This window comes from Acyrthosiphon pisum, chromosome A1, assembly GCF_005508785.2.
Source record: "Acyrthosiphon pisum isolate AL4f chromosome A1, pea_aphid_22Mar2018_4r6ur, whole genome shotgun sequence".
Classification (NCBI taxonomy): domain Eukaryota; kingdom Metazoa; phylum Arthropoda; class Insecta; order Hemiptera; family Aphididae; genus Acyrthosiphon; species Acyrthosiphon pisum.
Genome location: NC_042494.1, coordinates 10,251,030 through 10,263,723, shown reverse-complemented (window position 1 = coordinate 10,263,723; position 12,694 = coordinate 10,251,030). Strand labels below are relative to the sequence as shown.

Genomic DNA, 12,694 nt, shown 5'->3' with positions numbered 1-12,694 from the left:
GGTATCAGTCATTTCGAGAGCAGCCGATCAGTCATGTCGTGAATTTGGTTGTCACAAAAACTACTGTTGGTCATATTGCAGCTTGGGAAATCAATGGTGCTATACAACCAAATCTTATTCTCAAAGTTATAAATATGTTAGTTGTAATAGGGATGACGAATGCAGTGGATGCTGGAAATGCGCAGGTCCGTGCACACTGTAAAAAAATTAACAAGAACTTGGTGTGTTCTCATTTATCAATCATATCGTTGATATGAATTTATAAAAATAGATTAGTTTCATTAATAAAAAAAATAATTCATGATTATAGACATTTATTTTGTTGTATACTATATTTTAACAACTTATATATTACGTCATTGGATTGTAACGATTAATGCTCAGTAAAATAAATGTAACCAAATATATTTATATACATGTGTGTGTTCGCATGTCCACATGTGCAATGCAAATAAATAAATAAAATTAAATATGTATGTTTGTATATTATATTCATCATTCGAAAATTACGTAAATATATCTTAAAAAGCTCCTTCACCCACCCCCGATATAGGTTTGAATTTGAATTTTTTTTAGAAATATATCCATTAATTAATCACGTTACATGTATGTTTATAATAAACAATTGCATCTAATAAACTATTGTTAATTAATTCACTAGTATTTAACATAATATGGTCTGTACTTGAAATTTATATATAATTTCTATTGACCTTAATAAATCGTATCTTAATAATCTTTTCATCGTGTATGTATGCTACGTCGTTAATAATAAATATATTATGATATTATTATGTTTGGTAATATATGATTCACGATATGTATAGTGCAATCGATCAATAATTTTACTGAAATATATTATGTTTCACGTATAAAGTATAAAATATTTTATATGAAATACACGTTGGTATAAATACCATACACAGTATAAATGTTCAGTATATGCGAATACGTAAATACAATAATTGAATAATATATATTATGTTACCGGCAATGGCAAGGTGTTGAATCTGGTATCATATAGAATTCCTGTGTATTCTATAGAATGCCAAAAATGAGCAAAAAAAGTATAAAATATATACAATAACTAGGATATTCTATAGTTTACCTAACCTCAAGCAGGAAAAGTATATAATTAATATAAAACTTCACATTAGTACCTAAGGGCTAGTTGTACCATCTCCGATTAAAGTTAACCGAAGTTTAATTGACCGAATTTGCCCAGTAATGTGTACCTCTGAAATCGATGATTAATGCTCATGCTGACGATCTTATCGCATATACAACACGAGCCATTTTAAGTGAAACGATCTTTATGTACACACAGCTGACGAACGTAATCGACGTTCCACATTCATATCTAAACGACGTACACGTGCGATATACAAATGTAATCGACAAATTTTATTACCGGAAAATATTATTGTTTTGATACACATACATATTAGATAATAATATGTATTAAATATTAATAATAGCGATGGGATAGTTTGGATTACCGCGTCTTTCGGATTAGTTAATTATAATCCATTTGGACGAATAGATATATTATATATACCGTTTGGGCGAGGGTTTATTCGACCAAAACTACGGTTTGGAGCTTTGTGAAAATAAGGTTTAAATTGGTTTATAAATTAATTAATTATATTATATTTTATAGTAATACACATGGTACATAATTAATCATATATATTGGTAAAGGTAGATATAGTTATATTATTATAATATAGTAATCTACAGTAGACAAATAATAATTGAAATAACACGTCATATTATAATATTATAATAAGGTTTGAATTGCTTTATTCAATTTTTGCAAATTGGATCAAGATGGTACTTTTAAGTAGTCATTTTTCGATTTTCTCAATAGTTATTTAATGCCAAGGGAAAAACCACCGACAAATTACGAAAAACCGCTAAAAACAGGGTTTTAATTTATGTATAACACTTTGTTCATCACCATAAAAACGAATAAAAAATTGTAACGAGTTGAGCACTGACTCACTCATCGCTGTAACTCAAAAACTACACAACGTACGAACTTGAAATTTGGAATTGAGGTTCTTCTCATATTTTCACTGTGCAATAAGAAAGGATTTTCAAAAATATTGCGTTTTAGTAGAGTAATTAACAATTATAATTATTCACCGCCAATACGTATTGTGCTGCACGGCACAGCGCCGGTGATATTGAATTGAGTCCATGCTACTTTTATGTGTTTGAATCAGAGATGGAAAACGTTTTTATTTTTTTCGTTTTCATTTTTGTTTATTGATTTAAAAAATATAGTTTTTGTTTAACATTTTTAAACGTTTTTGATTAACGTTTTTAAAAACGTTATTTTCCTATTGTTTCCAAATAACGTTTATGATAATATATATTTTTTTTATATTATATTCTTATAACTTAAAACTTTTAACTTTTAAGTTATAATAGTAAAGCGCAATATAGAAATGTACTTAAAAGTTAAAAATTAAAATTAATTATTCTTAATATTTAAATTTTAAATCAAAATTATAATTTATATAAAAATTAGGAAATTCAAAATTTCTGATTTGAAATTCAAATGTTTTTAAAGTTAAAGATTGAAAAGTAAAGACAAGACAAGTGGAATTTTTTCAAACATTTTTTTTTTCGTGGTATAAATAATTTAATAATTTAATAATGTATAATACTATAATTTATTTTTGTTTTCGTTTTTTGTTTTTTTTCGTTTAATAACGTTTTCAAAAACGTTTTCCATCCCTGGGTTGAATTGAGTCCAGGGTATTATCTTAATATCTTTGAATTTAGTCCGTATAGATAAAATGTCATAACTACCTGATAAGCCGGTGACCTTGAACCTTGCGCATCATATTATTATACCAGATACGCAAAGATAACGGATATCATAAAGGTCCCGGTGCCCGGTGGTATATAGGTACTCTTTCAAAATCGATCAGTCGTGCCGAATACTTCGTTAACACACAATCAGTTAATACTTACATATTAAACGATAAAAATAATCTTATGCATCACGCGTACACCAATACTCCAATTATATTTTAAACAATAAAATAATCACACAAAATATATTAATATATAAATATTAAACACTCCTAAAAATCCGGGGTGATCAACTATGACTTCAATACTATTTTAGGTACAATGTATACAAATTTTTTTCAACTACAAAGATGTACTAATATATAGGCTATATTTTATCTCCCATCTCGCTGTGTTCGCACAGCCTGATAATATACTGTTCGCATAACCATGAGCGAAAATCACGGGTAACGCCACGCGGGATGGCTAAAAATTACAATTTAATATGATTTTGCTTCCATACCTATGCAGAGGCCAGAGCGAATTATACCCAAAAAGAGTTAATTAATCACAATTTTATTCAGCTAGTAATAACAATATAAAATATTCAGACTGACAAACCGTCTTCGCTCTGAATCATTTTTCGTATTCAATGATATTATATCATTGAATTCAAATTTGATATGATCCATTGTACAGTGTCCCACTTGTAACCTACTGTACAGCAGAGCGACATCCACAAACCCGTTTTTTTTTGTTTCTCCCGGTACTTTTGAAAACTACTGGGAGTTTTAAATTTTGACCTCCCCAATGCACCAACTAGATTCACTGGGCGTAGCTCGTTTTGCCCAAAAATGACCATTCCCGTTTCACCCGGGTACCCGTTTCGCACAGTGTAGTTTAGACAGAAAACACCACGAGGAGACGATACTCTTTAATTTCCAAAACAATTATTTTTTTACAAAAGAAATTTATTTAACAAATTTAATATTTAGTCCACATAATATTTATAAAAAGGTATTATGAAAAAATCAAATTTACTCAACAATATTAACTATAAAAACGTATTTTAAAAAAATCAAATTTACTAAAATTTATTAAAATAGTAAAACTTGTATTTTTCTAACAAAAATATTATTATTAGCCTTATTAGGTATGTATTATTGAATTAACATCATATTACTGTTACACAATGTGTACATTATTAAAATATTTTTTGATTGATTACTACAAGTAAAAATAATAATTTTACTCTCTATGATGATCAATACTCAACCACGGTAGTAAATATCGACGAATAAAGGAAAAATTATTTATTTAAAAAAATAAGGAATCTAAGAGACAGAAGAGATGTTATTTACTTTTTATTTTAATGCAAAAAGTGATATTATTATCATAATTTTAAAATGATTATATTGTTTTGTAATAATAATAAATTAGTATACAATTTTTTTTTGTTATTATTAGAAACTAAGCCTTGGCAGTGGTTTCTTAGATTTGCTATGTGGTTGATGTCGAAATTTGTTTCTAGCGGTAGGTATTATAGCGGTAGATGAGTATTTGTGCTCATGTATATATGTATAAGCCTCTTTAAATCGTCGATTTTTTAAATATAGCCGTTAATGTTTCATTTTATTATAATATGTTTAGTATTGATAGTATTTTATGTACGATTTTCATTTTAATTAATTTGTTTTAGAGATTTATTGTTTTGCATGTATATTTGAAGGTGGGTGGTGCATGTATATGAGTGAGTTTAATTAGGTTTGATTTTGATTAGAATCATTATCGAACATTTCGTTTAATTGATTGTCCGTAGCTTGAAATACAACATTACCTAATCGAGTTAATCGATTTTTCGTACTTGATGATGTGATATTTGGCTTTATCTTTTCTATTGTAATTAAGACATTATAGGCATTAACTTTATATATGTTACATATATCTACATTTCCTTGTGTATTAATTATAATATTTTTAAATTGTACTAGATTTATTTTATTATTTGCTTAGTTTTCGAATAAGATTTGCATGATTCTAAATACTCATCTAAGTTATCAATAAATTTATTTGTTGGAGATGTTTCGGACTTTTTAATAATTACATTTTTTTTGGGTTATTGTGGAATTGAAGTTATTTTCTTCGTTGTCTTTAATCGTTCGTGTTATTTTTAATTTATAAATTTTGATAATTCAATGTTAATATTGTTAAAAATAATCAAACATTCAAGACACTGAAGTTATTCATTTTATAAACTAAATATTATATTATGCAATTATTTTATTTTGCAGTTTAAGTGTTTTTTAGATCAACATCAATGTATTTAATAATATTATTATATTAATTAAATCATAATTTTAAATACTTCAAGCATTTTTTTTACGGTTAAAATAATATAAAAATCAATTTAAAAGGTAGTGTGCAATTAAATCATGACTAGACAATTTCAATATTTGATCTTTCAAGTTGAAATCACACAAAAGTAAAGACATTTACAAGGATAAAAATCACTTGATTATAATTACAACAAAATTATAAATATGTATCTACTTTATTTTTGTTTGATGAAAAAATTGTCATTTTATTCTAAAATTTCATATTGATTTCCTGAACATTTGCTTTTTTGAGTTATGACCTTATTGTACTGACAGTCCGAATTATTACACTGTCGTATAAATTCGTTTAGGTATACAACAACACAAGTATATTAGTAACCTGGTTATAGAGTAATAAAATACTGTAATAATGCATTATTACCTAAGTAATATACGTAACTGGTACGTGTGTAACATAATAGTACCTACTTCCTTTAGTAATGGTATTAATTCTCCTGGATACATTTTTACCCATCTACCCGGCATCCACCCAACATTTTAGGTGGTTGAAATGCACCACCTTAAGTGCGTACTTGACGTAGTATGTTTTAGTTCCTTCTGCGTCCCCCGCAATTTCCACAAATCCCGATACCCCACCCGGCCTATGGTTCGAGCTATGCTGTGGCGAACGTGCCCGGCCTTGCTCCCTCCCCTCCCATCCATACCTATCAGAGATAACCCTTACCAGTAGACATTTGTTATCAATAATCAATTCATGCCAGTGTTTAATATTTTCGTTACAGTAACTAATATAATAATGACGTTAATCACGCAATTAATAGTCCATATCGACTAATGAGGAACGGATGCGCCGATAATTCAGCAAGTGTGTCTTATTACATGGAAATCCACGAGAGTAAATGAGTTCTGGTGGGGACCCTCGTGGCACATATAAATGGCGAATTCCGAGTTTCAGACAACAAAGTGTTTTATACCGTATACAAATTTAAAAAAAAATAGTACTCCACAAAGTTGAAAATATGTTTGCTGTTGTTATATTTGTTTTAATATGTGCGCATGCTGTTCATCCTTCGACAGTGATATCCGGGAACACCTTAACAAACCGCGGATCAGACAAGGATAATGCAGCTGCAGGAGCTGCTGCAGCCGGAGATGTAATAGCAGCTACCGGTGGTATCATAGACGAAGGATCACTGGCGGCAGAGCACGAATCAGATACAGATCATGCCTTAACAAAGCGCGGATCAGGTACGGATCATGCAGCTGGAGGAGCTGCTGTAGCCGGAGATGTAATAGCAGCTACCGGTGATATTATAGACGAAGGATCACTCTTGGCAGAGCGCGAATCAGATACAGATCATGCCATAACAAAGCGCGGATCAGGTACGGACCATGCAGCCCAAGGAGCTGGTACAGCCGGAGATGTAATAGCAGCTACCGGTGGTATTATAGCCGCAGGATCACTCGCGACAGGCCCATTAGCACCAGTAGTGGCAGGAATTGGAGGTGTAACTGCTGCCGTTGGAGGTTTGGTATCAGTAATTTCGAAAGCAGCCGATCAGTCATGTCGTGAATTTGGTTGTCACAAAAACTACTGTTGGTCATATTGCAGCTTGGGAAATCAATGGTGCTATACAACCAAAACTTATTCTCAAAGTTTTGAATATGTTAGTTGTACAAGGGATGACGAATGCAACGGATGCTGGAAATGCGCAGGTTCGTGCACGTTGTGAAAAAGTTGACAAGAACTTTGTGTGTTTTTCATAACCTTAATAAATATTATATTAATAATCTTTTCATCGTGGATATATGTATGTTATATCGTTAATAATAAATATATAATTATTATATTATAATGTTTAGTTAATATATTATGATTCACGATATATATAGTGCAATCGATCAAATTGTTTACAATAATTTTACTGAAATATATTATGTTTTACGTATTAAGTATAAAATATTTTATAATATGAAATACACGTCGGTATAAAAATCATACACAGTATGAATATTCAGCTTAATATGTGAATACGTAAATACAATAATATATAGGTTACCGGCAAAGTGTTGAATCCGGTGTTACATAGAAATCCTAGGTATTCTATAAAATTCAAAAAAATGAGCAGGAAAAGTATATAATTAATAAAAAACTTCACATTAGTACCTAATTATGCCTTTGAAATCAATGATCAATGCTTACCTTGACGATTATATTATCGCATATACAACACGTGTGCGATGCATTATCGTCATTATGAAGTAATGATATTATTATGTTGTTCGCATTTGCAGGAAAATTCAAAATACGTCTTTAAAATACTTTTTTTTTTCACTCTTTGAGTGTTTGTCGTGTTTTCGTGTTGAGATATATTATAAAAATGTCTGAAATTGTCTATACCTAATTAAGTAAATGTCGGAAAAATTCAAAAAAATGGTTTAAAGTTAAAATAGTTTATTTATTGAATAAAAAATATCAACAAATATTACACGATGTTACTGATGCTTAAAGTTGGTAAAATGAAAAAGAAAACATTGCGTGATTACTGGATGCTTCAAAGGTACTTAATTATTTTTGTTGTGCTATTTTTAAAGTTGTATTGTGTAAGTATAGGTATAGTAGGTATATTAAGGTATGTTAGGTATAGAAAAAAATTATATGTTTTATGTCAAAAGTTTTTTTACAGATGAATAATAATTTATCTTATATTTTTATAATGTAAATATAAGTCACAACATATTAGAAGTAAATTGTTGTACAAATTTGACTTGTTGAAATAAACGGGTATTCAACTTGTGAAAATAATATATAATTTTATTTAAAGGGTAAAATATATTTCTTAAAAATTGTTGTTACCTAGATAATATAGGTTACAAAAATCTTGGGAATTCTATAGATTGCCTAGCCATAATATAAAATAACATTTAAATTTAATATATTGCCAAATAGTTCAAGAAATTCTATAGAATGCCTAGGACATTTATAAAATACCTATAATCAACACTTTACCGGTAACATACATACAGTAGAGCCCTACCATTCAATTTTATGCCGTTACCTTAAAAATTAGAGTGAATCGTCCTATTGTGAAACTTGATGGTAAGAACATATTGTTGGAAGTTTTTTTACGATAATTTAATTTTTAAGTGATTTATGAGCATTTTTGATTTACATTTATTATACACGCAATAACTTAAAAACTGAATTATCGTAAAAACACGTTCAACAAAACATAGATAATGTTCTTACCATCAAGTTTCATAATAGGTCGATTCACTCTGATTTTTAAGCTAACGGCATAAAACTTGAATTTCTGAGCGTAAATTTGGTATTTTACACGTTTGTAAGACGGAGGCAACACATGCTGGTGTGGCGTCCTCCTAATCTGAACGATATTGGGGAACGGGGTCGTTCGGGTTACCGATTTGTTCGGACTACCTATGACGTAAAAAAAAATCAATTTTTTTCAATTTAAATGTTGAAATTTATTTTTAGCTATACTGTGTTAATTCGTTAAAATTCTTGATTAAAAACCTGTAGCTGGTCTTTTTATCAATGAACTTTATTAGGTACTTCTAACTTATCCTGAAATTTTAATGTAACATGCTTACGTGAAGCCTTTTTAAGAAAAATACGCTGTGTAACGATCTTTATGTACACACAACTGACGAACGTAATCGACGTTTCACATTTATATCTAAGCGACGTGCACGTGCGATGTACAAACGTAATCGTCAAATTTTATTATCGGTAAATATTATTGTTATAATACACCTACATATTACATAATATGTATTATCTATTAATAATAGCGATACGATGGTTCGGATTACCGCGTCTTTCGGATCAGCCTGTGTGGCTGTGTTCGGATTATCGAGACCCTAATGTATATTTTTTAGCCCAACAGGTACGTATGTCAACTATTTCAATCATGTTTAACAATAAATTACCTTTTTGTTTCAACAATGAATAAATATAATACATTCTTGAAGGTATTTAGGATTATGAGCAATGCAGACTAGTCTGCAGTTGCTAACCTAAGTTCAACATTTCACGATATTGTCCGACGAGACACTCGAAAATTGATTCTGGACATCTAATAATAGTGTAACGATTATCACATTTTATTACAATATTAATGCCGAATAAAATAAAACTAAATGATAATGTGTTCAGTTTGACAAAACGATTCGCAGAGGAAAAATTATAATATAATATCAGCTTGTAAAAAAAATCTACGAACTATTGTTTTTACGCATCAGTCATTATACGTACCCAAATAATACAATGAACTATGTGTGTTAACTTTTCGGTGATGTAGTTGTGATAGGAGACCAAAATAGTTGCAGAATGTTTTTGCTCTATACATAAATATATCTACGTATATTATAATGATTTCATAGCGAATACGACTTGTTCGGACGCCACATGAATAGTTAATAACAATATGAATAACTAAACGCAGAATATAAACCCACTGGCCATTTAAGTGGAATAATAGAGTTTGCACGAAACGTAGATGGACAATAATATATTATGTTTTCCGCATCGGCATTATTATATTATTATAATAATTTAAACAGGATGATAAATTACAATGTTGTGTTTTAAGTTTTAACGTATACGATCCACCATTTTCCACATCATGTAAAACCAGTTAAACCGGTGTAAATAATAATAATAACAACAACAACAACAACAACAACAACAACAACAACAACGACAACAACAACAACAACAACAGTAAATTATTATATTTTTCCTCAACTATACTGTGTGTAGGATATTGAAAAGAGCGCTTTGGCTAATGACCAAATGCGTTTGTTTGAATATTGGTAATGTAGTATAAAAGCCTGCAAACAAGATTCAAACGACAGCCGTACCCAAGAGTAAATCCGCGACCATATCACTCCGAGAGCTATACGAGAATACGGTAAGACTGTAGTAAGTTATTCATCAAATTATTTTTGAACGTTTTCTAAAAAAATCACAAATTTTTTTCTAAAGTATCAAATAAATGGTTTTAATAATATAATGCCATACATACAGGTAATGTCATCATTGTTATATTTTGTTAGTATTTACTCGTTATCTATACTATTATGTAAAGAGGAGTTGTTAGTTGACGTTGCATTTGAGGGTAATCTCTGGAACTACTGAATCGCTTTCAAAAATTCCTTCACTAATAGAAAGCTACATGTCTTTGTGAGCGTCATAGGCATACATTTAGTGCGAAAAGTGAATAGATAATTAGTTATAATAAATAATTAAAATAAACGTGTAAATTGTATACCTAATTATGGCACGTCATCCGATAGGTTTCAAGCTACCTGCAACCTGACCTTTTACTTTTGTGTGTGTTTTATCGGCGTATAGATATGAGTTGTTCCGAGAAGTAAAACTCGACAATCCATATAAATATAGCAAATATGTTTATGCATATATATGTATAATGTAAAATATTTTTCTAATTTAATTTTTAATTTTAGTATTTAAAGTCTAAGTTTGACATTGACATTTAGTTCAAACTATGTTGTTTGAAACGTGTAATAATCTTATCACGAACCAGTGGCGTATATAGGGGGGAGCCCCCCTAGGCCTGAACCCATAGTGAAATTGCAGGTTAAATTAAATCATTGCATGTATAGATATACTGTTTACAGTTTTTCACCATAATTAATTTAGCCGGTTGATTAAAATCGTTTTTGAGGGATGAACATGGAAATGTTAGATTGTCAGGACTTGCTTCGATGACTGTATGATACATATATAAAACTGTAAATAATTTTTAAAAAAGAATTAAAAGTTAATTTTACTTAATAGTTATAAAATTAAACTGTGCAATTTTTATTTGTATTGTATATATTATCATGATTATAATCACTCAGCTCCCTAAAAAATGTATAGTTTGGCTATGTTATTCGATAGTCGTGCTATGCTTGACTAGTGATAAATTGGCCCATAATGAAAATAATTTGTATATACGCCACCGTCACGAACTAAATCAATATTGTTAATAATTATGATAAAATATCGGAAAAAAATTCGTACAATTCGTTTTTAATATAGGTAATCTGTAAACTGTTATAGTATTGAGATTATTTTATTAAAAATTAAATTATATTCTTAAACTTATCATTAGACATTATATTAATTAATAACTAATAAGTGTATCACAACAATATATATAGGTACACTTATATTATTTTTTTTGCTACGTAATCGGATTTCTTAGTTTTAAAAACACATTTTATAAGTTTCTGATAATGATAAGTTAATAATGATAAGTAAACATAAATATATTATATTATAATTAGTAATTACTGTTAACTGTTTAGCGTTAAGTCAAAAATAAATAAAAAATATATATTCGTATTTTGTGTACTTAACGTATAGGTATTAAGTACGACATATTGAAAGTAGATATTATAAGTAGGGTTCGGATTTAAAGGTAATCTAATCAGTAAAAAAATCATTCAAAATTTCAAAAAAAAAGGATTTAATTTATATAAAAAAGCAATTACAAATAAAATTTACTAAAAAATTAAATAGTTTGTACATTGTATATTTAACTAGTGTGTATTAAAAAAAAAATCACTATCATGTGCTTAGAATTTAGATAAACTGTCTTCAGTAAACGTTGACGGTTTGGGCTTAAAATATTTTTGTACATAGAAACTGTAATCGAGGCAGACTGACAAACAATTTTGAATCTTTAGTAAGTAATGAGAATATACGCATTATGAACATATTTTAATCTATAGATAGGTAGCATGGGTACTTTTATAAACATTAAATTGACTGGCCATACCAAATGGCAAATACTCGATAAAGTAATTAGCGATATCGGTAAATATCGCCGATGATAAAACTCATTAAAAATAATTAATAGCCGACAATGCAGTCTTCAGAAAATCTTATCGATTTTTACTGTTTATACGTATATGTCGTAAATAAAATTATTAAATCAATTGAAAATTAAACACAATAAAGACATTTATAAGTGAAAAAGGCAAAAAGACATTAATCAGTAAAAAGGCAAAAAAGGCGAAAAAAATACGTTCATCATCTTAGATATTAAATGACACGCATTTTTATAAAAAAATTATTTCTCTATTATTATTATTTAAAAAAAATTTCTTCGATTTATAAATCGATTTTTGCCTTCATATTATGTTAATCTTGTTTATAACACTTATAAAAAAATAATACGTACGAATATTCAAAAAGTAACCAATAAGATAAATGATTTTATAAATTTTTTGAAATAATAAATAAATGTATTATTTATTAAAATTTAGATGGCTCTTATTCAGTCAACCATTTATAACCATAGTTGATTCATCAAAATTGCTTAAAAAAATAGGCCTATCCGAATACGATGATTAAAACAGGTGTTGCCATTAAAAAAAAAAGATTTTGAAAAGTATCTATAAATGTTGATTTATATATCACCAGCTTGTAAAAAAAAAAATCGATTTATTTCAAAATAATCCGGCCGAGAAATTCAGTGTTTCCTAAATTGGCGAACACACTGTATATATAAAAATGG

The 12,694-nt window shown here is 28.8% G+C and overlaps 3 protein-coding genes across 4 annotated transcripts in view; all 3 read left to right on the top strand.

The window, feature by feature from the left end:
• Nucleotides 1–737, top strand: part of LOC100160110 (uncharacterized) — a 2,362-nt gene extending 1,625 nt beyond the window's left edge. Inside the window, exon 2 of one of the 2 annotated variants that reach the window (XM_016802882.2) lies at nucleotides 48–737. In XM_016802882.2, coding sequence (XP_016658371.1) covers nucleotides 48–202 — 155 coding nt within the window. In that variant the 3' untranslated portion in view covers nucleotides 203–737. The other variant, XM_029486020.1, reaches the window with a different exon arrangement.
• A 5,252-nt stretch (nucleotides 738–5,989) lies between these two features.
• Nucleotides 5,990–6,946, top strand: LOC100168737. The gene has a single exon (XM_008182573.3). The coding sequence runs from the start codon at nucleotides 6,161–6,163 to the stop codon at nucleotides 6,872–6,874; it is 714 nt and encodes a 237-aa protein (XP_008180795.1). The 5' UTR covers nucleotides 5,990–6,160; the 3' UTR covers nucleotides 6,875–6,946.
• Nucleotides 6,947–9,963: 3,017 nt separating this feature from the next.
• The window catches only part of LOC100573424, a 16,629-nt gene continuing 13,898 nt past the window's right edge, over nucleotides 9,964–12,694 (top strand). Inside the window, exon 1 of the mRNA XM_029486609.1 lies at nucleotides 9,964–10,075. The gene's annotated coding sequence lies outside the window, so the exon portion shown is untranslated. The remainder of the gene's footprint in view (nucleotides 10,076–12,694) is intronic.